At 40.2% G+C, this 27,783-nt stretch overlaps 1 protein-coding gene across 7 annotated transcripts in view; it reads left to right on the top strand.

Annotated features, from left to right (window-relative positions):
* Positions 1 to 9,197: 9,197 nt before the first annotated feature.
* The window catches only part of BCLAF1 (BCL2 associated transcription factor 1), a 29,911-nt gene continuing 11,325 nt past the window's right edge, over positions 9,198 to 27,783 (top strand). Inside the window, exons 1-10 of one of the 7 annotated variants that reach the window (XR_015555280.1) lie at positions 9,198 to 9,321; positions 15,478 to 15,581; positions 15,786 to 15,957; positions 17,372 to 17,485; positions 18,451 to 19,362; positions 20,606 to 21,271; positions 21,421 to 21,590; positions 23,907 to 24,012; positions 25,091 to 25,175; positions 27,605 to 27,780. Coding sequence is in view for 6 of the 7 variants with exons in the window: in XM_014781261.2 (XP_014636747.1) it covers positions 15,950 to 15,957; positions 17,372 to 17,485; positions 18,451 to 19,362; positions 20,606 to 21,271; positions 21,421 to 21,590; positions 23,907 to 24,012; positions 25,091 to 25,175; positions 27,605 to 27,780 (2,237 nt within the window). In the remaining variant the exon portion in view is untranslated. The remainder of the gene's footprint in view (positions 9,322 to 15,477; positions 15,582 to 15,785; positions 15,958 to 17,371; positions 17,486 to 18,450; positions 19,363 to 20,605; positions 21,272 to 21,420; positions 21,591 to 23,906; positions 24,013 to 25,090; positions 25,176 to 27,604; positions 27,781 to 27,783) is intronic. The other 6 variants (XM_014781262.2, XM_014781261.2, XM_087444161.1 and 3 more) reach the window with 6 other exon arrangements.

Below are 27,783 nucleotides of genomic sequence, written 5' to 3'. Positions count from 1 at the left end.
TCTGTGCATTTGTTTCCACAGTTCATGCAGTTTCTCCTTGGTTCACTTCTTCCACTCGTTTTCTTCTTGAAATAAATAGCATTTATTAAAGAATTATGAAGTAATTGGAAGGTTCTTTATATTTTAACTTACACGGAAAACATTCTAAATCAAAGAAATATATAAATTGAAGTAATCTCATGATAAATTTTTTATGAGACTGCTTTACCTGTAATCGCTGTAGTTACTATATGGACACTAAAAGTTAAACTAAATTTATGATATAATCAAATGTATTTCATTATTTTTAAGGTGCACATTATAACAACTCTGAAACTGAGATGTCTATAATAACTGATGAACACAATTAATGTGCAGGATTTTTTCTTTTTTACTGGTACTAAAATAATAGTGCATCTTACAATTGGCTTTTTAGATTTGGTGAAATATGCTATAAACAATTCTTTTATAGAACAAAGTCTAACATTTTGTTTCTGTAGTAAATAAATATATCCTGAACATGAGACTTATAGTATTAGAAACAACATAAGTAGTTAAGGGAAGGCTTTGTACTTTCTATAAAAAAAAGAAAAGAGGGGCCGGCCCCGTGGCTTAGCAGTTAAGTGTGCGTGCTCCGCTACTGGCGGCCTGGGTTCGGATCCCGGCGCGCACCGACGCACTGCTTTTCCGGCCTCAGTGCTGAGGCTGTGTCCCACATACAGCAACTAGAAGGATGTGCAACTATGACATACAACTATCTACTGGGGCTTTGGGGAAAAAAAGGAGGAGGATTGGCAATAGATGTTAGCTCAGAGCCGGTCTTCCTCAGCAAAAAGAGGAGGATTAGCATGGATGTTAGCTCAGGAAAAAAAAAAAAAAAAGAAAAGAAAAGAAAAAATTTTGTGCTGCACTGAAATTAGTTACAGAATGATTATATATGTATATTCTCATATAATTTTTCACTAGTTCATTATAAAAGAAAATTCTAATGCAGTTTTCTTTATGAATGGGTACAGGATGCAGAGTCAAACTGTTGCATCTCTAATAATGCTTGTAGAACATCCAAGGTAACATTCAAGGTAAAATTATTACGACCCTGTATAAGATCATACAACTTATACGGGAAACGACAAGTCATTTGCCAAGATGGTTAGAATTTTGCTCATACCCTGGATATATCTCAAGACTCCCTGTACCTTCAAAGCCTAGACTAAGATTTACTCCTGTCCCACACGTTTGCTCCTTAAATCCTTTTAGTTTCATGAGGCCAGAGTCAGGCATTTTCTCTTCTTTCTTTTTTTTTTTTTTTTGTGAGGAAGATCAGCCCTGAGCTAACATCCACACCAATCATCCTTTTTCTGCTGAGGAAGAGTGGCCCCGGGCCAACATCCGTGCCCATCTTCCTCTACTTTATATGGGATGCCGCCACAGCATGGCCTGACAAGCGGTAATTTGGTGCGTACCCGGGATCCGAACCCGGGCCACCAGCATCGGAGTGCACGCAGTTAACCGCTGTGCCACAGGGCCGGCCCCAGGCATTTTCTTAAACAGAGCATGACCAAATGTTTGGAGGAGCACCGATGGTTCAGATGTGGCACTGAGAATTTATTTTCTATCTTGATGACAAATGTGCTGAGTAACAGATTGAAATAGGCATCACGATTCATTTGGCTGATTTCATCTACTTTTCAAAATTTGATCATCTTTTTGACATGAACACAATTGTTTACCTCTGGAAAGTTGGAGTGCATTTGCCTTCCACGCAGGTAATTCACACGTTTATAACTGAGCCAGCCTCTCAGAGAGATTATTTAATTGTGCTTTCTCTCCCACACTTCTCATTCTATTGTACATACCCGTAGTGCCTCATTTTTCTAACCCTTTAAACATTCAGTTTCCAGGTAATGTGCACCCTAAATCCATCCGTGAGCTGTCTAGGCTTGAACGAGGATATCATCCTACATCGTCCCCTTGGACCAGTGAGTTGACAACTTCTGCCCATGTTGTTATCCACCCCCCATGTCTTGTCTTTTCTTACAGCACTAATAAATATACTGGCCTGAAACTCTCCCACAGATTTTCATTTCACATATTTTCTTCTGCATACCCTTGTGCAGTACACCATTGTGGCCCAGATCTGGGAACTGTTAGCCTTCCCTAGTGTAAGGAGTTTTATGGGACATGCAATGAGTGGTTCAGGTAAGATCTAGAGCTGGATAATCCCCAACACTGTCACTGCTGAGAAAGCATGGTAGGGCATGGAGAAGTGGTAATATTATTACTTATTTTGTGCCTTAATCACATAGGTGAAAAAGGAAATTTGAAATTAAAGAAAATGTTAATACTTATAATATGCCAAGTAGAGTTATATTATGCCTCATTCATCTAGCAAGATCATTTAATCATTACTTGGACACTGTAATAGAGTAATAGAGAACTATTCAGATAAATAAATAAATACATATGTATGTGTACATATGCTAGAATATATATTCTATTGCCTAGAATAAGACATATGGGAACTATTAACCAAGTTGCCTATAACAGGAACTTTTAACCAAGTTGCCTATAACAGGAACAACACTTGAGGTCAGGTTGATCTAATATTACCTCTATTGTAAGTAAATACTGGTGTGGAAAGAAGGTGGTCTTTAGACATAGATGGACCTTTGATAAAATCTCAGTTCCTCGCTTAACAGCCATGTGACTTTTGGCAAGATACTCCATCTCTCCAAGCTTCGGTTTCCTTATTGTTAAAATTGGGACTATATTTGAATGTTATACAGCCAGTTCTGCTATCATGCAACATATGTGTTCATAAAAATCACTGTGCTATGCAAAATCACACAATAAAAACCACGGGGCTTATGGGAAAATAGGGTTGGGGTATAATACTCAAAAACTTTATCAGTTACACATAAAAAAAAAAAAAGGAACCTAGCAAAAATGGTAGCAGAGTTTTACCCGTGAAGTGGTTAAGAAATACATAAGTGTTACAATAAACATAGTATTTTATCTTAAGAACACCTGAAGTTTTCTTGTGGAACTGGGTGTCAGGAGGGTTGCGAGTTATTGTGAAGTGGTAGAAGGAGAGTAATCTGAAATCAGACGGAAAGTTGTAACATGAAAAGAAGATGGGTGTGAACTCAAGTAGCTGGCAGATGATTGAGGTGTTTGTATGTGTCAGTATTCCTACCCAGCTCAGTCCAGTCAGGCGTAGTTACTGCATTCACTTAGTGTTTCCCGCAGAAGAAAGAGCGCATAAGCATATCCTGTCCTTGTCTTTTTGACCTCACACACTTGAATCATTGGTCTCTCTTGGTGTGGTAGAGGGCCTCCACAATGGTCCCCAATGATCTCTACCTCCTGTATTCACACTCTTGTGCAGTCCCCTCCCACATGGTACCAGGGGTGGTCTGTGTGACCAATAATACAGCAGAGTGACGGTGTGTCACTTCTGAGATTAGGTTACAAAAGGCTGGAGCTTCTGTCTTGGGTTCTCCCTTCCTGGATCACTCACTCTGGGGGAAGCCAGCTTCTAGGTGTGGGGACACTCAGGTACCCTACGGAGAGATCCATGTGATAAGGAACGGAGGTCTTCTGCCAACAACCACATGAGTGACCTTGCAGTGAATCCGAAGACTTCAGATGACTGCAGTCCCAGCTGATGGCTTGACTGCAACTACATGAGAGGCACTAAGCCAGAACCATCCAGATAACCCTGCCTAGATTCTTGACCCACAGGGACTGTGAAATAATAAATGTTATTTTAGGCTGTTAAGTTTTGGCGTCATTTGTTACGCAGCATTAGACAATACACTTAATTTCACTTATTTCCTACCTCACTGGCTATTCTGTCTCAGTCTCCTTGACCGCCTCCTCCTCCTCTTTTAACAATCTCTAAATGATGGGATTCTTTAGAGTTCAGTCCTGGGTCATCTCTTGTCTGTTTATATCTTTCATCCTGTGATTTTAAGCATCACCTTTATACCTTGTCTCCAAGCCAGAACTCTCCTTTGAACTGCAGGCCCACATGTTTTTTTTTTTTTTTTTTGGTGAGGAAGATTGGCCCTGAGCTAACATCTGTTGCCAATCCCCCTCTTTTTGCCGAGGAAGTTTGGCCCTGGGCTAACATCTGGGCCCATCTTCCTCCACTTTATATGTGGGACGCTGCCACAGCATGGCTTGATAAGGGGTGCGATACTCCGTGCCTGGGATCTGAACCCACAAACCCCGGGCCACCAAAGCAGAGCACGCAAACTTAACTGCTACGCCACTGGGCTGACCCAGGCCCACGCGTTTGATTTCACACTTTGCCTCTATACTTTGACACATCTCAGACCTAACATATTAAAAATGGAATTCCTTGTTTCCCTCTCTTCTCCCAACCTGTTCATTCTTCCCTTCCCTATCATTCTTTCCAATCTTCCCGATTATCATAACGTATGAAAATCCACCCAGTTAATCAGGGCCAAAACCTAGGTAGCAACCTCTCTCCCTTTTCCTAAACTCCTAATCCAACCCATCAGCAATATCTGTCAATCCCACTTCCAAAGTATATTTACAATTGTCTACATTTTCCTTTTCTCACCATGCTCATCGTGTCCTCACCTAAACTAAAACAGCCTCCTAACTGGTCTCCCTGCCCATGGTCAATACATTTCTCACATAGTAGCTTGAACAATCTTTTTCAAGTAGATCATGTCATACCTCTGATCAAAATCTCTCAATAACTTTCCACTGCAGTTGGAATGAAATCCAAACCCTTTACGTGGTTTACAGGCTTTGCATGACCTGCCCCCGACTATCTCTTTACCCTCGCCTTGAACCACCTTCCTCCTGATTCATCACGCTCACTACTATTCTTCCCATTCCAGAAACATAGGGGGGTCTTTTCCACCCCAGAGATTTGGCACAGGTCAGTCTCTCTACCTGGAATATTCTTTCTCCTCTTCTCTCTACTTTTTGTCTTTTAGGCCTTCCCCTAAATCTTATCTCCTCACAAGGACTTTCCCTGATGAAGCACTCTTTCTAAGTAACTCTCTCTTTCTCCTGTCACTTCCTTATTGGTGTCAGACTTTGTGTTATGTCTGTCTACGTGTGTTGTGTCTCCCTCACTAGAGTGGCAGCCTCCAGCAGTGTCAGTGTTAGCCTTTATCCCTGCTCCCTCCCAAGCACCTGTACGTTGCATGTACTTCATGTGTATTTGTTGAATGAATGAATAAGTGGTGAAATCCCACTAACTCTTTAAAAGCTAGGCCTTCCCTCTTTCACCAATCGCACTGTCTCCTGTGAAGCTGTCTTTTTCTTCCCTTTGTTATGGGAGTTACACCCTATCTCTGCTGGATTTTGAGTTCCAACAGAGAAGCAGCAACAATGTCTTGCTCTGCTTTACAGTCCCATAATATCTGGAATTTTATAAATATTCAATAAATCAGTGGTTTTCAAACTTTAATGTGTATGCCTACCTCACAGATTCTGCCTAAGTGTGAAGTGAGACTCAGTGTGTGTAGTGATTTACTTTTAAAAATCAGCAACACAGGTTATTTTCATGAGTGGATCTTATATACCACACTTTGAGAAAAACCAGTATCAGGGCTTGTCAGTATTAATGGTGACTCCTTCTCTATGCCAAGCTTAATTTTTAGTTCTTTCAAAATAAGCAATGATTCTAAAATTTCCACACCCCAAGAAATCTGGAGATCAAGGGTTATTGCCCCTGCTTTGTCCCCACAATGTAATTATTTCAGCACTTTTGGATATTGCCATATTTGTTTCAGCCTTTTGCATAAGTAGTTTTAGCTCTCTACTTGTGAGATAAATTGTTTTTTTAATTGTGGGTAGAAGTGAGCATTTATTTAGGGGACAGACACAGATATTTGTTTGCAACTGGGGTAACTACTTTAAAAGAGGGAGGCGTTCTGTTGCTCTTATAACCTCTCTCAAGGAAGAAATGATTTTTGGTGACAAATCTAGACATAATTCCATTATCTCATTTTACGTGGATTTTCCTCTCTGTTCTTTAGTAGTTACATTAAACAGCAAGCTGTCATAATTTTGGGGCAAAGATTTCTTAAGAAAACTTTGAAAGTGTTACATGTTCCATTTGTTGTGATAATCTTTGTGAGAAAGATGCACATTAGTCTCAGTGGGAATTAGAAACAATGGTTAACAGTCACATTTTGATATTTTAACTTTTTTCAAGATGGAGAGATGACTATTACGGAACAAAACTGTAATAAATGATTCTTGAATAAACAATTTGTAAGGTAATTTCAAACCCTGAAAAATCAAAAAAACCCTCTGCATTCTTAGCAGGCAAAAGAGGATTGAAAGGGGGGGGGAAAGACCCAGTCAACTTGAGCTCACCAGTAGGAAATGAAATAGATCAGCAAGGGGAACCATTTATTTCATTGGTACAGATACGAAAAAATGTCAGACCATTTGGGAAATTGTCCTCATAAATAGGAACTGCTTCTACCCAAAACTGTGACAGGGAATTCAGGGTTCTTGTTTGAGAGCAACAGAAACCAACCCCGGTTAACTCACCCAGAAAAGAAATTTCCTGAAAGATACCAGCTAGCTCAAAGTGTCAATGCATATTCTACCACAATTAAAGAAAAGGAGTCAATGCCAAGCCTGGGGAAGGGCACGCACAAACAGAGGAGGCAGCAGGAACTATAGCCAAGGTCCGGCCCCAGTCTAGTTGGGGAACCTCCCTTGGCCCCGTTTCCTCGGTTGCCTGCCTCTCACTACTACTGTTGGGTTCACAACGTGGCTATCGTCGGGCAGCGTGAAGAAGGGGACTCCAAATCCCCCCTCAACTTCAATTTCTCCAAATAGGAAAACAGTTCAGATGTTGTTCGGCCTAAAAAGACAAACCAAACCAAACCAGGAGGAGGAGGGAGTTTGCCTTAGTGGTCTAGCCTTCCACCTCCATTTTCACTCCTATCCTCTCCTCTGGGTCCTTCTCAGATGTCCAGTCTTCTCTGTTCTCTCTTTCAATTACCTTAAACAAACAAAACAAATACTTCTAAGGAAAGAGTGTTATCAACACATTTACAGTAAATCGTCAATGACCTCTAAGTTAAAATTAGTTTCCTAACTTATCAGATGTAGAATATTATTCCAGTATTCCCTTTGCGTGCATTTATCTTACTAGTAAGGTTGGCCATTTGTTTACAATTTGTATTTCTTCTCGGGATAATTTTCTACTTTTATCCAATGTCCATTTGGTGAACCGGCTCTTGATTCGTCCCCCATGCTCTCTCCGACGTTGTTTGTATTTTCAACAGGAAACAAGCGTCGTTACAACGAGTGGAGCTGTGAGGGTGGAGTTTCAGGCTGTGCAAGTGAAACAAGACAACGCAGTGAAGGTGCACGGAACGTGGTCCACACCAGAGAGCCGCCCCTGTCGGCGGCCGGCAGCAGCGGGCACCGACCCGCACACGCGCCCGCGGAGGCTGGAGGCCCCTCCTCCACGCGCGGGCTCCTGCCGCGCCCCCTCGCGGGATGCGCAGGCGCCGTGTTCAGTGCAGCCGCAGCAGGCCTGCGGGGACAGGCTGGGCCGAGGGCGACGGCGGTGGGCCCTAGGGGACCCGCCACACACACACACACGGCCGGATGTCGGTGTGCTCCGTGAACGGGCTCCGGCTATGGGCCCTAGGGGGAGCCCCCCAAGACACACACACACACACACACACACACGGCCGGATGTCGGTGTGCTCCGTGAACGGGCTCCGGCTGTGGGCCCTAGGGGGAGCCCCCCAAGACACACACACACACACGCACACACACGGCCAGATGTCGGTGTGCTCCGTGAACGGGCTCCGGCTGTGGGTCCCAGGGGGAGCCCCCCAAGACACACACACACACACACACACACGGCCGGATGTCGGTGTGCTCCGTGAACGGGCTCCGGCTGTGGGTCCCAGGGGGAGCCCCCCAAGACACACACACACACACACACACACACGGCCGGATGTCGGTGTGCTCCGTGAACGGGCTCCGGCTGTGGGTCCCAGGGGGAGCCCCCCAAGACACACACACACACACACACACACACACACACGGCCGGATGTCGGTGTGCTCCGTGAACGGGCTCCGGCTGTGGGTCCCAGGGGGAGCCCCCAACACACACACACACACACACACACAGACACGGCCGGATGTCGGTGTGCTCCGTGAACGGGCTCCGGCTGTGGGCCCTAGGGGACCCGCACCTCCACCCTCACCCGCACGCAGGACAGCTCGGCCGTACTGAGCAGTCAACGGCTAGTCTTCCTCCCTGACTGGCTCATCCACGCAACGACGTTCGCCGGCCCGCACCGCACGCTGGGGACCGGGCCCCGCGGGCCGGCGGCGGGGTGGCCCGCGAGGAGGGCGCGCCCAGTGCCGCGTCACCGCCACCGGCGGCCCGACACCGGATCTACCGGACAAGCTCGGGAAGCCCTGAGGCGGCCCGCGGCCCGAACCTCAGGTGACGAGGGTTCGGGCCCGGGACGGGCGCGCGGCGCGGCGCAGCGCAGCGGGAGCAGAGGTCCCGCCCCGGCGGCGGCTCGCCTCCTGACTGACACTCGGCACACCGGCCGGCGCAGACGGCCACGAGCTCCGAGCCCGGCTCTGAGCTCGGGCCGACGCCGCGTCCCCGGGGCTGAGGCGGCGAGGGGAGAGGCGCTGAGGGGAGCGCCGGGGCCCCTTCGGGACGGGGACGGCCCCGTGAGCAGGGCCCCACGCCCGCGGTGCTTGGCACGTCTGACAGCGGAGCGAGAGCGCCACTGCTCGCCTCCAGTCAGGCGCTCCTGCGAGCGCGCACGGAGCCGCCGCCGGCCTCCCGCGCTGTTCCTCAGTGGGTGACGGTCTTTGTGTGTCTGGCGTGGGGCGAGGCGGCACCGCAGAAAGAATGGACGCGGCGAGCAAAAAGTGGGGGCGACAGGGGCCCGAAGGCTCCGGTCAGCGCTGGGCTAACACGCAGGCTAACCACACCGCGCTCACGGCCTAGCGGGTCACCCCACCCACTACGCACCGCCACCCAGGCCGAGGCGCCGCTCAGGGGCGGGGGCGGGGCCTCCAGGTCTTCGCGCGATGCTAGCCGCGCGACTTCCCAGAAGGCCTGAGGACGCATCTTACTACCGGTCGGGGAGACGGTTTGGGGTGGAAGTGTGGGCGGGGCTTGCCCTGCTATTTAGGGGCCCCGGAGGCCACGCCCCCAGCCGGAAGTGACGGAACGAGCTCGCGCGTCGAAGAGCCCTCTATGGTTTTCCTCCCGTTCTCGAGTCGGGAAATGGCCGCTGTGTAGTTACAACGGAGCTAAGTCCCGGGCGCCGTGCTTCGGCGCGTCAGGTAGGCCTCGCGCCGCATGCCGGCCACTCGGAGGGCAGCGAATACCGCGGACGAGTGAACGGTGTGGTCTTTTGTAGGGGGCGACAGGAGAACCGCGAGACGTTGCGCCGTTATTTGTGCGTTTCTCCGTCGCCGTCCCTTAGGCTTTCGAAGCACCGCGGGCCGAAGAGGTGGGGGCGGGGTGAGCAGCAAGAAGAGTACGCGCGCGGCGGGAACGGGTCTCGGGACCGGGCCCGCGCGGCCCCCTGCGCGTGCGCGTGCCTGCTCCCGCCCCTCCCCCACCGCCAGCCGGACCCCACCCCCCACCGCGCGCTCGCCCGCCGGGACGCTCGCCCCGCGCACGCGCGCTCCTCCTCCCTCCCTCAGCCCGCGGCGCCCGCCGGCCCGCGGGGCCCGGGTTCGCCTCCCGCGCGGGCCCGCCGCTGCCGTTCCCCCGGGCCTTGGGTCGGTGATGAAATAAGCGGATCTGCGGCGGAGTGCGCCGCGTCCGTTGACCCTTGCACGCTTTTCCTTTTCGTTGCTCTGTCCTGGGGTCCTGTCGTGCTGTCCCTCGTAGCCGGCCCCGGCTCGCCCCCGGCCCTCGGGGTGGCGGGTCTCTTGGCGACCGGGCCCGGGAGTCAGGCCTGGTGATGGCGTCCGCGCGCGGGAGCGGCCGTCCCGGGGGCCACGCCCGGGCGGGACTCCACGGCCTTCCGGCGGCGCTGCGCCCGCGACCGGGGGGTGGGTGGGGGTGGGGAGGCGGGCTGGGCACTTTGACCCCGTCTTAAGTTGGCTTTATTGACCGCAAAGATTCATCTCATCCGAGTCCAGCGGCGCTGCTGGCAACTCCTTGAACGTCTAACTTTTGCTGCTGCTTTTTTTTTTTTTTTTTTTTTAACGTTTTAGAACTGGAGAATTAAAGTTTAGGGCAAATATGACCAAAATCAACGTAAAGAGATCAGCTGTTTTCCTTCAGCCTTACATCTGTTTGCAACACAGCGCCTTTTAAATTTTTTTGGTATTGAAAAGCAAAATTCCTTATCCCTCCTCTGAATTGCCGTTCCAGTTGGACTCTAGTTGGAAAGGTTGGGCTGCTGTTTACACAATAAAGAACCTTTGCAGGAAAGACCATTACAAGTTTATTTGCATGTTTATGTGATCGCAGCCGATTCAGGATAAAGAATTTGATGGGAAGGATTGTGTCTAAAATAACTCATGGTGAACAACCTAAAGCCTGTTTCCTGATGGCTTGCATCTCGTTACGTTGTGGTCAACACTGGAATCCCCCTAATTCAGATAATTAAAATGGTGGCAAAGGAGAGTTTTTAGCCAGAGCTGATTCTTGCCTTGGAGAACAATAGTATTTTAGAACTTGGAAATAGACCTACAAATTTATCGCTTGGTAGGCTCAGGTGTAGTTAAATTTATTGAGTGGCTTATGTGGGCAGCTAGCTGTACTAGATTAACTGTGTGATGAGAAGGTTTGTAGAAATGGGAAGTCTTTTCAGTTCTGCATAGAGCCTTTGGATTGGGAGTTTCCAGAAACGACATCAAAATCATTAGTTGTACACTAGCTGAATTCTGTGTAATTTACAGTGATTTATTAATAAAAAGATAAGGGAATTAAGTCCAGCATATCTCTGCGTAGTAAGTGTAAATGTTTAGGTTATACTTGTAGGTTCTGAATTTTTGTTTTTCACACCTAGCTTCTTAAGCAATGGTCATCAGTGTTACCTCAGAGTCTTAGGCATTTAATATTGTATTTGTCCCCAGGACTGCAAAAAACCCGACCAATCTACAGACATCAAGATGATGATAATAGTAGCCCACATTTGTGTACTATTTTGGAGTTTTCAAACACTTCAGTTTGACTTGATCCAGTATTTCTGCATTTACTAGTTGGAGGCCAAAAAGGTAGAAAACTTGTTTAAGGCCACGTGAACCAGGGGGTCGCACAGCCTGCTGGTATTCTTTATCCGGGTTCCATGTTCTTTTTTTTTTTAAGCAGGATGACAGGCTGGACAAAGAACTAAAAATTTGTGGCTAAACCTGTCATTTTTTTAGGCTTTTAATTATGGAAATTTTCAAGCACAAAAGTGGAGAGAATAGTGAACTCCCGTGTTCTCAATATCTAAGTTTAATAATTATCATCATTTACCAATTTGGTTTAATATTTGGTTACCTTTTTTCTGGACTGTTTTTAAAGCAAAATTCCATTCATTTTATTAAGCACTTTTTAGAAGACTTTTATATAATGCTGATTAATGTTATATAAAAAATATTAGAGTAATCCTACATACAAGAATCATTGGAAGCAAAATTAATAGATAACCTGAAGGAACGACTGACAAACCAGGTTTGCCAATAATGATAGCTAACGTTTGAGTGCATACCATGTGCCAAACATTAAGCTATTTGCATTTATCAGTTCATTTAACCTTAAACCTATGAGTAAGTTCCATTATTAGTATTATTTTATACTTGTGGAAATTGAAGCTGAAAGAGATTAAGGTAACTTGTCCAGTGTTGGGCAGCTAGTTAATGGTCAAGTAGGATTTTGACCCTAGTTTCTTGGAGTAATAGTCATGAGATATTTTAGGATTATTAAAGATGCAAATAATAATTTGTTTACAGAAATCTGGGGCCCAAACTCCCTTAATTTATTAAAATGAAGACTTGGTTCAAGTATGCTTGATAGGGTAACCTAAAGTATTCATTTTGGGGGGCTTCATCTTGTGTATTTTGTTGAGCCCAGTTGTCTTTGCTCCTTTCATCACTTGTGTTCTAGCTGATCATTATGTATTAATCCCTAAAAGATAGGCTCTGTTAAGATATTTAAGAACTTTACTTGAAAAAATGAAGCCTGATTTATTCTCTTGTATTCCTCTCTGGTTGATGAATCAATTGGATAAAGATGCATGAAGCAATTTGTTCCCTGTGTCTTTTTACGATCTGTTAGTAAGTGATCTTTGTTGTAATGAAGGGAAGATTGATTTGGCATTTTGAATTCTATATATAGGTTTTGGCCACATCAGGCACCAGCACAGAAGTTGGAATCAGGAGATCCCAGTCAAATTCTGGATTAACCATTTACACTCTGTGATCGTGGGCAGCCTAAAAGGGCAAACAAATCTCTTGTTTTCTCCCCCAAACTTGCACTTCTCCCAGATGCTTGAGCCCCAAACTTAGAATTTAGGGGCACCGTTAATTTTTTTTCCTCACTCCCTCTGCTTCACACCATCAACATCCTATGAGCAGGTACTGTTGACTGTACTTCCAAACCATATTCTATGTTTGCTTGTTTTTTCCATCTTTGTTGTTATCCCCTTATCCAGGCAACCATTGTATGTATTGAACTTGAACCTTCTAATTTGTCTCCCTGTTCTCCTCTCTGTGTTGTCCATGCTGTGTACAGCACCCAGCTTAAAATGTAAATCAGTCAAACTTTCCATGGCCTTCCCATTACAGTTAGAATAAAATCTAGGTTCCTTACTCTGGGCTACTTACTAGATGCTGTTTGATCTGGTCCATTCCTACCTGTTCCGTTTTATCTCATAAGCTCCCTTTGATCACAGTGCCTCAACCTTCTTACTGGTCTTTGTGTCCTGAATTTGCTAAGTTTGTGTCCTTTGCCTAAGAGGCTCATCTTTCTGTGCATCTCTGCAGTGTTCCTTTTCTTTAGTTTAAATATTACCTCCTTACAGAGGGCCCAAGGACTCACCTTAGTGGGCCTCCTCTCCAGCTCTTAACCCATGGCTTTGAGTTTTTTGTTTGTTTTCTCTCTTCCCCTGCCTTGAACATAAGCTCCAAGAGATGAGGGGACTTAATGTCTCACTCAGAGTGCTGTATTTCCAACACTAGAATAATAGTGTCTGGCATGTAATAGGAACCTTGTAAATTCCAATGAATTTGTCAGTCTTTGTACTCACTATATTAAATATTGTTAAATGTTAAGTATTTATATTAAATATATATTAACTGTTAAATATATTATGTGTCATTTGAAATATCATCGAGTTCTTGGTATGGATACTTGAGTATATTTATAGATTGTGGACAAGAATACATAACTACTAGTCTAATAGCCTGCAGCCCCTCATCCCTCACTTTTCTATTTCTAGTGTATATTTTCTTGGAACTTCAAAACATCATGACTTGGAGTAAAGAGGGATTTGGCAGTTGGTTCTTCTGTGGATATATAAAAATTAAAATCAGTGTTTTAGAATTGTTTAGGGGAAGTGGTAGCTAAAAGGAGTTTTGTATCACTTCCAGCAGTGAATCAGTTGTACTGGACTTCCAGGTCACAGTCAAGTTTCATAACAACACACCAATTTAAAAGATTAGAGTTTTTATCTATCCACTTGTGGATTTGATATTTTTAAAACTAAACATGCATGCACTTCAGAAATCCTGTTTCTATGTCCATGGCCTTATGTTTTTGCCACTTTTTATTTTAGTATGTTGTCCTTAATTATTAGATTGCTGTTCCTCCTTCCTAGCTTGAATCTTAAATCTCTTAATCTCCCCAGCTGTAGGGCCATGGGTATTTAGGGGACTTTGTTCTTGACTCACCAGTTTAGTCTTTGGTTTTTTTTTTTCTTTGAGGAGGATTAGCCCTGAGCTAACACCTGTTGCCGATCCTGCTCTTTTTGCTGAGGAAGATTGGCCCTGGGCTAACATCCGTGCCCATCTTCCTCTGCTTTATGTGGGACGCCTGCCATGATGAGCAGTGCGTAGGTGCATGTCCAGGATCCAAACCTGCAAACCCAGGGTCACCAGAAGCAGAGCTCGAGGACTTAACTACTACCCCACTGGGCCAGCCTCACCAGTTTAGTTTTATCAGTTCTTCTACTTTATATTTCCAATTTTATTGCATTTTTGCTTGGTACGATTCACACATTTTCATATTATTGTGTATTTTTTCATTTAAGCTGGTTTATGAATTCTCTGAGTGTAGGCATTTATCAACCTTGTATATATTCTTTAGTTTCTGCTTTTCTAGTGTTTTTTGATTATCCTTTGCACGTAGTTGATAATCACTGAATGTTATTCACAAGGCTCACCTTTTCAGTATTGATAACTGCTTAATATTTTGTGTAAAATTTAAATTTATTTGCATAGTAATAGTAAGTTAGTTTAGGAAGAGTATTGGCTTCCAATAGATATTTGTTTCATTTACTGACCTTTTATTGGTATGTCTGTACATGTATCAAATTCTTTTGGGCACAAAGCTTACAGTTAACTGAGATGGCTGTTATATGAATTTAAAAAATCAGTTTCAGATGAAACTAAACTATATGAAAGGAAGGTGGCCATGGCCAAGAGAGAATAAGATAAGTAGCAGAGCATTAAAATAAACTCATATTTGAGATAAATTATAAGCTATAACATTATGAATACTAACTACAGATACATGACATTTTTGATACACAAAGATGGCATTATGTTAGCCACTTTGAAATTTTCTGATAGAATGACAACATAGCTGCTGTTTTCTAATAATTTTTATTTATTTATTTTCTCCCCCAAAGCCCCAGTAGATAGGTGTATGTCATAGCTGCACATCCTTCTTAGTTGCTGTATGTGGGACGCGACCTCAGCATGGCCAGAGAAGCGGTGCGTTGGTGCGCGCCCGGGATCCAAACCCGGGCCGCCTAGCTGCTGTTTTCTAAAGCCCAAATTGCTAAAATTAGAATTCAGGTATTTAAATTAAAAAATAAAGGTGCTGTCAGTTTCATGATGCACTGCTGCATTCTGATTAAAACAAAAAAGTTAAGTTCCTTAAACTCTGGGCCGGCCCCGTGGCTTAGCGGTTAAGTGTGTGCGCTGCGCTACTGGTGGCCTGGGTTCGGATCCCAGGCGCGCACTGACGCACCGCTTCTCCGGCCGTGCTGAGGCCGCGTCCCACATACAGCAACTAGAAGGGATGTGCAGCTATGACATACAACTATCTACTGGGGCTTTGGGGGGAAAAAATAAATAAATAAAATCTTTTAAAAAAACAAAAAAGTTCCTTAAACTCTTATGGTTAAAAGTTTATTTCCTAAGTCAGGTTCACCTTCCCTGAAATCATTAGTGCCTTTATTAAGAGTTCATTGCAGTGCCAAGTATGATATATTGTAAACAGCGGATATTTAATTTACCATAAATCAAACTCATGTTTTTTGTCTTTGCTAGGAATTTGAATTTAGAGTTTAATTTCTCAGAACGTTCTCTCCAGGAAGAATTTTATAGTGTCTCAAAGACTTCACTTGACTGCTTGATCCTGCATAAAACCCAAGGTAAATGGCATTCATTAGTTTCTAGTTTTCAGTTTTGGCTTATTTGAGAAAATGTGACTACTGAACTCATGATTCAGACTGTGATTAAAAGTGATGTGGTCTGAAGCTTTTTTTGTTTGTTTGTTTTGGTGGCTTGTATGAAGTAAGCCAGATTTTAAAAGTTAGTTTTAGGAAAAAGCTTTTCTTTATCTCTCCTGCTTCTAGGTTGTGTGTCTACTTTCTACTCCTGTAAACACATCTCCTTAAAGACCCAGAACACACAAAGCTATTTAAAAATAAAACAAGATGAAATAACCCTGCTTGTTTAACTCATCTTCCCTTATGCAACCAGAGGAGTTCCATAACTTAGCTTTTTTCCCCTTACATTGATGTTCAGGTAATTAAAATTGATTGCTTATTACGTACTAAACATTGTATTAAGAGTATTACATGTATGAGCTCATTTAGTCCTCACTGCAGCTCTGAGGAAGGTACCATCTTTATGTGTTTCTTACTTGCTTGGAATTAAGAAGAGTGAGAGAGAATAAAGCTGATAATTTGTCTATTTGAGGATAGTTATGTTTTATTTTTAAATAAATATTTAGCTGAAACCTATGGAATTTGTTATTTATGTTTCTTGATGAGAAAGTACACAGACATTATCAGTGCTTCTTCTATAATTCAACTCATCTTACTACTTTTAAATCTTATTTCATAGTACCAAGCAAAGTCTAGTAGGTAGGTAAAGTAAGTGCCTTCAAAAATATTTGATTGTAGGGGAAATGGTTTAAATACATGGCAGGTGCAGCCTATTAGAAGTTTACAGTGAGTCGGTATTTAAGGAAACAATTACTTATTTTGAGTAATAAGTTAGTGGATATTTGGAAACAGTTATAGCAGAAAGAAACTTGAGAGGCATATGTATATGTTGAATTTTGTGAAGAGCAGATCTTATAAGTCGGTTAGTCCTGTTACTGATTTCTGAACCCAACGAAGTCTGATTACTACATTAGATAGTAAGTAGTGTTTAGAAAAGTTAGAATACTGGTGCCCAAGTTTTCTTTCTTGTAGTTCCAGTATCTCTTTATCTTTCCAGTTTTTTTTTATCTTTTATCCTTTTTCATTGTCTTACCAGAGAGCTAGAGGATGAACTAGGCCTTGTCACTTAAGTCATTTTTATTCTGCATTCATGACTGTTGAGAGCAGAGCCATGGCTCCAGCTGTTCAGAGACTTAGTGACCTTCATTCTACTAAGAGACTATCCAGCACCATTCTAGGCAGTATTGTATACATAGAGTGGTCGATTTAGTCCCATTTTAAGGCCATAAAGCACTTAAGATGATTAGTCTGGTAGGTTTGTGTTTCTTTAGTGTTATGCCACTTGTATTTTCTTTGTTTCAGGTTTGTTATCTGTAATACTCTGATATTATTCATCTTTTTTACAGGAGAGGTAGGCATTTGTATTGGGCATGGAATAACATCTAACATGCTGCTGCAGTCTGGTATCATTGCTCTTTCTGGCTTCTGCAGCTGCTGCCTTTTTGGATAGAGGCACATAGGTGGGGCAGTCTGTAGAAATCTTCTGTTGTGTGTTCAGTATACAGTACCTGTCATGCAGGTGAAAATACAGTTTTAGTCAGGGATAATTTTGACTGGCTTAGTACTCATTTGAAAAGAATGATGAATAATAGCCTTTGAGAAACTTGTGTCTTGTAAAATTCAATTTGTGTCTGAAAGTAAGTTAAATAATGATGTGAAACTTCCTCAATTGTATTGTGATTTTAACCTTTTTTGCTCTTTCATTTGACTAGGAGAAAAGAAATGGGTCGCTCCAATTCTAGATCACATTCTTCGAGATCAAAGTCTAGATCACAGTCTAGTTCTCGATCAAGATCAAGATCACACTCTAGAAAGAAGAGATACAGGTGACTTACTGTACTTTTAATTCTTTTAATAATGATAGTTATATCAGCTAACATTTATGGAGTACTTATATACAGACACAGTGCTAAACCCTTTATATTTTATCCTCAAAGAACCCTGTGAAGTAGACCTGTTGTTATCCTCATTTTAGAGTTGGGGAAATTGAGTATTGTCCAAGCTGCATGCTAGTAAATGGCAGAACTTACATTACAATCCAGTTAGTCTGGCTCCAGATCTCAGATTCTTACTATACTGTGCAGTATATAGTGGATTTCTTCTATCTGTCTACGCTGTTAAGAGATGAATTGATCAAGTAAGAATTATTTGGCAGTAAACAATCTGCATATTGTTTCATAGTTTCTCGTTATTTCTGACTCTGAGGTCTCAATAAATTTATTCTTTTGTTTAAAAATGATTAACTATGGTTGTCTTTGTTCAAATAGTAATACATAGTTAGTATAGAAAATATAGAAACTACAAGTTGAAATTAAAAGTGACCATAATTTCATTAAGATCTCATTAAGAATTAATACTAGTTTATGTTTTTTCTGTATTCTTTTTCTAGGCCTAACTTTATGTTATGTATGCATTTAGCCAGTGGTGATTTACTGATGAATATTCTTCTGTGCCATTAAAGATTCTTTTACACTATCACTCTAAGTGTCTGCATAAATATTCTATATAATTTGTTAGAATGCGCTGTTGGAATGCCGACCTTTTTTTTTTTTTTCTTCCTGTTTCTGTGCTTTCATTCCTAAGGCATTTATTCTCTCAGTATTTACCTTAGAAGTGAAACTTTGTTCATTGAAAACAGTAAACTTTTACTTTTGTGTAAATGAAGGTTGTTTTTTTTAGTGTACATTTTTGACTTTGACAGTTTTTTTTACGTTATATTCAACCAGAAATATTTAGAATGGTAGGATGGAATAGTTTATTTTTCTTGCATTGATATTTATTTCATTTTTAGTTCTAGGTCTCGATCCAGGACGTATTCAAGATCTCGTAGTAGAGATCGTATTTATTCTAGAGATTATCGCCGAGATTACAGAAATAATAGAGGAATGAGACGACCTTATGGGTACAGAGGAAGGGGTAGAGGGTATTATCAAGGAGGAGGAGGTAGATATCATCGAGGTGGTTATAGACCTGTCTGGAATAGAAGACATTCTAGGAGTCCTAGACGAGGTCGTTCACGTTCCAGGAGTCCAAAAAGAAGATCCGTTTCTTCTCAAAGATCCCGAAGCAGATCTCGCCGGTCATATAGATCCTCTAGGTCTCCAAGATCATCCTCTTCTCGTTCTTCATCCCCATATAGCAAATCTCCTGTCTCTAAAAGACGAGGGTCTCAGGAAAAACAAACCAAAAAAGCTGAAGGAGAGCCTCAAGAAGAGAGTCCTTTGAAAAGTAAATCACAGGAGGAACCGAAAGATACCTTTGAACATGACCCGTCTGAGTCTATTGATGAGTTTAATAAATCATCAGCCACGTCTGGTGATATTTGGCCTGGCCTCTCAGCTTATGATAATAGTCCCAGATCACCCCATAGTCCCTCACCAATCGCCACGCCACCTAGTCAGAGTTCATCGTGCTCTGATGCCCCCATGCTCAGTACAGTCCACTCTGCAAAAAATACTCCCTCTCAGCATTCACATTCCATTCAACATAGCCCTGAAAGGTCTGGGTCTGGTTCTGTTGGCAATGGATCTAGTCGATACAGTCCTTCTCAGAACAGTCCAATTCATCACATCCCTTCTCGAAGAAGCCCTGCAAAGACAATCACACCACAGAATGCTCCAAGAGATGAGGCTAGGGGACGTTCCTCATTTTATCCTGACGGTGGAGATCAGGAAACTGCAAAGACGGGAAAATTCTTAAAAAGGTAAGAACTAAGGTAGAGAATTGAGACTATAATATTAATACTTTTGTTGTTTGAATTCTATTTGAATTTATAAGTGTAAACTTACTGTTTTATGATGTGTAGTTAGCTTATGACTTCCTTCTTTATAATTCCAAGTTATTAGTTACATCCGGTTAACTTAAGTTGTATTTTAAAAGAAACTAATTTATATTCCTTCTTTTAATTTTGTTCATTTTCAGGCAGTCCAGAATTAAGAATGTAAACAAGGAGAAATTGAGTAGTATAAATTGAGTAGTGTAAACATGTTGTAAAAACAGTAAAAACTTTTAGAGATTAATTTTGTAAGTGTTAGAACATTGAAAGCTTTTTTTTGTTCTCTTCACTATTATAATGTGATCTACATAAATAATGCATTTTGTGTTCTTACTTGTGTGGTATTGTAAACAGTCCAGTTGTCATTTTTACTAAATCTGCTTGACTATAGAGAAGATAATGGTATTTTTTACTGACTCTAGTGATGTTTTAAACAGTTTGTTTAAATTCTCATTTCATGTGTTGCTAAAAGTTGCTGAAAAACTTAATGAAAATTGATAATGTAGTGTGATTGACTTATAAGTGAGGAAATAGAGCAAGCATGCTGTTTATGGTATACTGCTGTACGATATAGAAATAATTTTTTTATTGAACTGATATATAGTTTCTACATTATTGCCGGAAACAGTCATTTTCTGCAGCAAACTAGGAGCTATTTTATGATGCAAATAGAGTATTAAATATCTAATGTTATCAACTGCGTGAAAGTACACTTCTGTGAACTCTTAGTTATAGTAGTAGATAAGTAAATGAGATAGTCTGAAATTTTGAGTATAATCCTAAGTAGAATTCTAATAGATAAGTATATTGTTTATTAATGGTTCTTAATCTCAAAAATTAGATTTAAGCTGTGCTGTATGCTATAGAATCTCTGGAAATTTGGGTTTGTTAGTGCAAAATTGTGGACTGATGAAACAACATTTTTGAGAATGGCTTTACTTTTTAAACTTTAGGAAGTCTCGTACTTAAATTTATTTAAAAACTCAGTATGTAAATGCTACATGGATGCTTTTAATGTGTTTTAAAAGTGGAATCTGAAAAAGCATCTTTCAGTAGGGTTTTTTTTTCTTTTATTATTGGTCCTGTGGTATGGGACTACACTTTTAAATATGCAAGTGATCCACAATGAATGCAATCCAGAGTTACCATCCTCTTCTTTGCTTATTCACAGGTTCACAGATGAAGAGTCTAGAGTATTCCTGCTTGATAGGGGTAATACCAGGGACAAAGAGACTCCAAAGGAGAAAGGATCAGAGAAAGGGAGGGCAGAGGGAGAATGGGAAGATCAGGAAGCTCTAGATTACTTCAGTGATAAAGAGTCTGGAAAACAAAAGTTTAATGATTCAGAAGGGGATGACACAGAGGAGACAGAGGATTACAGACAGTTCAGGAAGTCAGTCCTTGCAGATCAGGGTAAAAATTTTGCTACTACATCTCACCGGAATACTGAGGAGGAAGGACCCAAGTACAAGTCCAAAGTTTCACTGAAAGGCAATAGAGAAAGTGATGCATTTAGAGAAGAAAAAAATTATAAACTTAAAGAAACTGGATATGTAGTGGAAAGGCCTAGCGCTACAAAAGATAAGCACAAGGAAGACGACAAAAGTTCTGAGAGAATAACAGTAAAGAAAGAAACTCAGTCACCTGAGCAGGTAAAGTCTGAAAAGCTCAAAGACCTCTTTGATTACAGTCCCCCTCTACACAAGAATCTGGATGCACGAGAAAAGTCTACCTTCAGAGAGGAGAGCCCCCTTAGGATCAAAATGATAGCCAGTGATTCTCATCGTCCTGAAGTCAAACTCAAAATGGCACCTGTTCCTCTTGATGATTCTAACAGGTAATTCCACACTGATAGCCAGTAAATAATCTGGGGGTGGTTAGTTAATATTCCAGTTAATTATCTTGTTTTCTGAATATACTTCCAATTTACATATTCAAACCAATGGTATATTTTGTTTGTGTGTGTTTGTTACTGATATGCTCCAGACCTGCTTCCTTGACTAAAGACAGGCTACTTGCTAGTACACTTGTCCATTCTGTCAAGAAGGAGCAAGAATTCCGATCCATCTTTGACCACATTAAGTTGCCACAGGCCAGCAAAAGCACTTCAGAGTCATTTATTCAACACATTGTGTCCTTGGTTCATCATGTTAAAGGTATGTTTAGTATTGTGAATTAAATTTCTCTTGTAAATAAAAAAATGAATAGTTATGTCTAATAATTAATGTATGCCAGGGCTAGCAAGTATACACAGACACTATTAAACATTTAGAAAAATAGAATTTCATGAAAGAAATACCAGTCTTGCCAGCGTTAAGACCCATGAAGATATCTAATAAAAAGTGTTGAAATGCTAAATAGAGGTAAAACATACTCTCAAAATCTATATCATGATAAAACATGATGTAGGTTTATTTAATGCTAAGGCTTTTTGGAATGTGCTGTTATACTGTGTTGGAAGTGCAGAATGCTTACAGATTGTCTTTCATTGCATGAATATGATTTGTGATAATGTACTCTTGGCATAGATTTTATAACAAAGTGAGGCAGTATTGGTACTATTATTTATTAAGAATTTCTTTTCAACTTTTAAAGAAACCTGAAACCAGTGGAAAAATAGTATTAATTTCCTATATTGTTTTTGCGTTACTTAATTTGTTATAATACTTACCTTTTTAAAATGATAAACCAGGAAATATATATTAGGATTTTTAAAGGGGAAGGCAGTTCAGGAAATTGAAAAGTATGTTAGATAAGTAGTGACTACATGAATAATGACTAATTAGGCTAATGATGACATTTCTTTAGGTTTTAAAGATGATAAGGGTGTTCGTTTGAACTAAAGGTGTTCTGTTTTCACCAGTGTGTAATTCTAGTTACAAAGTTACTGATTTTCAAAGGTTTTAGGGTATGACTTTTGGGGCAATTAGGTTTGGTTTTATTTTCTCTTTTTGTTTAAAAGGCAGCTTACTATGAAATAAATTCTTACTTAGGAATCTCCATGGCTGTGGTCTTAAAAGCCTTTTTTTAAAAGAAGTTTTGACATGAGAACAACTCATTATAGTAGCTGAAGCTTGTCACTAGCAATTTTTTATGCATTTGATATTTCAAAACAGTGAATAGTTAATGCATTTCTTTTTGACTGTAATTATTTAAACGTGGTAACAAAAGAGTTTTGTTATTTGGCTATAACTAGGTTTGTGAACCAGTTTATGACCATACTACTGTGGGACATAAAATATGAAACATTAACATTTTTTCTTTTTTCACCTTTTTTTGACCTGTCTCCACATTTTACAATTTACTGCTCGGTTTTGAGATCAGGTTTTGATAAAATTTTTTCTTTTTCATTTTCTCTTTTTTTTTTTTTTTTAAAGAACTGTAGTTATGTTTCATTATTGGTATTGTGCAACCGATCTGAACAGCTCTTACTTAATATAGAGCTGAAAATGCCCAGTGATGTTTTCTTTTTCATTGTAACTAGGTCCTGGAATATGTTTTGAAATGGCAAAAATCCATGTTTCAAAGTAAAATAGCTGTTGAAAGATACAGGCAAAGTTGAATCTTCTGTCTTCCTGGCAAAAATGGCATAAAAACTGAGTTGCTAGCTCAAATTCCTGGGTTTCATGGAATTATGATTGAGGCACTACCCTTGTAGTGGCCGTTTCAAGTTTTAATGATTGGTTATGAGACATGTGCTGGATATTGGGCGGTAAGTTGACACAGATGTATGTTGACCTGTTAAGCAGATAGCTTGCTTCGTAATGTAACATTTTATGACTTTATACGTCTTTCTATTTTACATTTACAAAGTATCTTGAACTGGTTTAAAAAACTAATCAGTATTGATATTACTAATTTTAAAATTGTTGAAAGACAGTAGTATCAAATGTGCTGTCAGGTTTGCCAAGATGCCAGATTTTTGGAGTATTAGTGAATGTTAATTGATTTAAAAAATATTTTTCCAGTTGAAATGGCAGTAATCAGTTTTTTCTTAAATCCAATTTTTGTTGTCAACATAGTTTTTGCTGAAGTAATTCTATTCGTTTAGTAAAACCAGCTGTGTAGTTATTTCAGTATTTTTTTGTTTTCTGCAAATGATTACTTGCAGTAACTTCATTGGTTAGTATTCGCAAGGTATAAGGACATTCACATATTATTGTTTCTCTTTGTTCTGTTTGAGGAAGTAGTGTATTATTGAAATGGAATTAGAGACTCAATTTAATCTCTTATTTTTCGATTGTGTGTAGTATTGACAGGGACCTGTGAGGAACTTTGTATCAGTTACCCTGCTGAGCTACAGGAAGTTAAAAGGGACAGGGTAGGAGCTCTCTGTAACACTTGATTCTCTTCTGCTAGGTTTCTTGAGTGTTTTTAATCCTTTTCACCTGCTACATGCCTTTCTATCACAAATGAAAATTTCTCTTAAAGTACAGATAACTAATTGGGCAGTATTTCTCCTAAATCAACAGAGCAGTACTTCAAATCTGCTGCAATGACCCTAAACGAGAGGTTCACTTCGTATCAGAAAGCCACTGAAGAACATAGTACCCGGCAGAAGAGCCCCGAGATACACAGGTACGTGCACCACTGAGTGGGCAGATAAAAATGTTGTTTTGATAGGAAGACGCTGTTTAAACAAGATTATACTGGAACTGTGCTCTCATCATGATACAGATGAACTTTGGTTTTATTCCTGATTTATGCCTTGAATAAATGTGTTTCGAGTCTCGAAAAGTTTGTAATTTACTGTTTTCTTCTTAATTTTCAGTTTATTTGGTTTAAACTGGTTGTTAGGACTTAAAATACTCTTACCACTCCCCAGTTTGGAATTAAATAGTTATCACATTTGTTTTTTGGGAGGGGGTTGGTTGCCTAGAGTAACGCTTGAATTTAATTTACTTCCAGTAAGTTTGTAAAATAGGTGTGCTTGTTGAGAGGCAGAACTGTTCTTCATGAAAAGGGCATGAATGTTGAAGTCAGTTATGTTCAGATCCTGGCTCTGTCACTTCATTGTCCTGTGATGAACAAGTTATTTAATATCTGAACATTAGTTTTTCTTCCATCTAGAAAATAAGGATAACCATGTCTGTTTTGCTGGGTGGTGGTGATAATTCGTAGTATTGGTTATAAAGTATCCAACTTAGTGCTTATTACATACTAGGTGTGGTTTTGGTGGTGGCTGCTGAGGAACCCCTGGGAAGTTGCAACTGACACTAGCTTAAAAAGGCAAGGAAAGGCACAGATAAAAGATCCACTGAATATGTAAAAAATTGGAGATAGATAGGAACAAATAATCCTATTGGTGTGTTCATTGATGATATTGATATAATTGTATGATGATTGACACTTAATACTGAATTTAATCAAAACATTTTTCCTTTTTTGATTATTAAAATAAATTTGATGTTTTAAAAGGTCAGGCTTCATTTATATATAAAAATATAATAGGGTTGAAGCATTTTAATTCATTTTTAGTGAATATAGTTATTTAGTTGTCTATTAGGAATCAGTTTAATACTCTTACTATGCTAAATTAGTCAGTTAGGAGAAAACTAACAGTCTAGTATTTCCTTTACAAAAAATGGACAATTCTGAGGATTTTTTTGAACCATAAAGGTAATGTGACTACAAATACACTTTATTTTATATTAAGGAGAATTGACATCTCTCCAAGTGCCCTGAGGAAGCATACCCGTTTAGCAGGGGAAGAGAGAGTTTTTAAAGAAGAAAATCAAAAGGTATGTTTTGATTGGACCTTTTTTTCGTGTTAAATTCAGCTTAGTTAAGGATACTGTACTAAGCATAGTTTGTCTAGGCAAAATTTTAGATATATTCTATTTTTAACTTGTAAATACATTACATATATCTATGATAGTGTACATAGTGTTCTTTCCTAGAAGAAATTAAGCTGAAACTATACTATGTATCTAAGTTAAACAAAGAGTAATTTTTTAAAATACTAATGAAAGAAAGAAATTAGTTCTAAGAAAAAGGTAAAGAATCAATGGATAGACAAAGGAAAATTAGAAAAGCAAAGATACAAATTATATTAGGGTTTCTCTAAAGTTTTGAGGTGAAATGGGTGAGCCAGAATAAATATTCCTTGATTTATGTCTGCCTAAATTAATAATATCTCCAGGTTCTTCACAGAGAGAACAGGGAGTAATCCCCATGCTACTAGGCATTTTTCATCTGGACTAAGAAATAAGCATTCTAAGACCTGATTTACAGATGAACAGTTGGAACAAAAACTGTGTCACTATTGGAATATTTGTGGATTGGGGGGAAGAATGCTTTTAAACTTGAGAGAGGAGCCTGTGAATGATGGCTTCGAGGAGCTCTGTGAGAGTGGAATTCAGTCGTTAGGAGGACTTTGCTTGATATACTCATAATTTGAAGTGGACATTTTCTAGGTAGACTAGTCATGTGACAGGCCATAAAAGTCTAGTAGAAATGTGGGGAAAGGGAGAAAGGGAGCAACTCTATGTTGTAATGAAAAGGTTAGGGGACTTGGGAGTACTGCTTGGTTCTGGTTCTGGCTGTCACCAAGTACTGTCTCTGATATTTGGAAAAATATTAGCTTCTTGGATGTTGGTTTTCTGATCAGAAAAATGAGAATACGTCTTTTTTGCAGAGTTGAATAACTGGGCTATTATGAAGACATTAGCATTTTTATTACTAGTAGCTGTTATTAACAGTTATACATGGTTTTTAATAGAGCATGCTATTAACTTATTAGTTATGGAATTTAGAGCTTAGTAAGGAAGTGGTTTCTCTGCATGGGGCATATTGATCTTGGAAAAACAGATTCTGAGAAGTGAATACTAATTTTGGCTTTTACTTTTAATACCTTGGGTTCAGTGTTGGTTAATTTTGTTTTACCAACAGTTTATTCTATCCTTGTGCTCTGACACAGTGAGTATCTTGCTTCTCTCCTCATTACTCAGACCAAATGTTGATTTGGAGGAGAAAAAATAGTGATTACTGATGGATAAGACATTGCTTTTTATTTTTGATCTTCCTGTGTAATGAATAATGAACATATATGTTAATATGTAACTAATGTATATATAGTTGGGAGTTTGCAAAGTACTTGCACTTACATTGTCTTGTTATTTGTGGGCTTGGTAATACCTAGGTGAATAGGAAAGCTTTTGCTCTTGGTTAGATTTTTGCTTTGTTCCCCTGGGAGCAAATAGGTGAGTAGTTGATATCATTTGGAGATATATTTATACTTTCAGATTTATGAATGCTTATGAATATTATAGGTAGATTTCCCAGATTAAGTACTTATCATTGAATTCTAGCAAGGATGTCCACATTGCTTAGCATCTTACTGATGTATAATTTTTCTTCATTCCTAGATGCCTCTTTCCATCTTCCTAAATTATATAGTATTTGAAAAAGCAATGGAACAAGAAGGAGGTGAATTGTGACCCAGTTAAACTAATGTCCGTTGCAATACCTGAATTGAGAAAGGGCAGTATATGGCCCAAGATACTGAGTACAGGATTGGGAATAATATCTTTCTGGCTTTGTTTCTACCCTGTTCAACCTCAATTGGTTTCATTAATCATATTCCACTTGCATGTTATGGAAATTGCAGAATTTTTACTTTTGAAGTGATTTTTATTGGGTTGGTCAATTTATTTGAGAAGAGCTTGATGATAATGAAGCTTAAGTAATGAGAACCATTACTTTAAGATCCCTTAACTTTATAGGCAGATGGCTACACCATAACTATAGATTATAACCTCTATCATTATTCAACTATTAAAAAAAAACAGCAACATCATGTGGAAGGGTGAGGGATGATAATTAATGAGGATGTGCTGAGTGGAAAAATAATTATATTATTTTACTGTACAAAAGTTTATTATGGATTGCTTGGAACAAAAACCTGTGACATTTGCAGGATAACTAGCTTTTAATAATATACCCAGTTCCACTGCACTTGTGTACACAAATGTTTAGTAAAAACAGTCAAGTACATTTTTTTAACAAAAACTAAGTATGGAAGTAGTACGTTATGATCCATTGTTTTTGGGTACTAAAATACCAGTTTAGAAACTGGCATAAAATTTGGCTGTGTGTGTGTGTATGTATTTCTTTTTTTTTTTTCTCTTTATCTCCCCTGAAATCTATATTTTACATCTGTCCTTTATAGGGAGATAAAAAATTAAGGTGTGATTCTGCTGATCTTCGGCATGACATTGATCGTCGGAGAAAAGAAAGAAGTAAAGAACGGGGGGATTCCAAGGGCTCCAGGGAATCCAGTGGATCAAGAAAGCAGGAAAAAACTCCAAAAGAGTACAAGGAATACAAATCTTACAAAGATGACAGGTA

The sequence above is a fragment of the Ceratotherium simum genome, chromosome 19 (genome assembly GCF_057802395.1).
Source record: "Ceratotherium simum simum isolate JZ-2026a chromosome 19, ASM5780239v1, whole genome shotgun sequence".
Taxonomy (NCBI): domain Eukaryota; kingdom Metazoa; phylum Chordata; class Mammalia; order Perissodactyla; family Rhinocerotidae; genus Ceratotherium; species Ceratotherium simum.
Note: the sequence above shows the minus strand (reverse complement) of the source record. Positions and strands in the feature narration are given on the sequence as shown.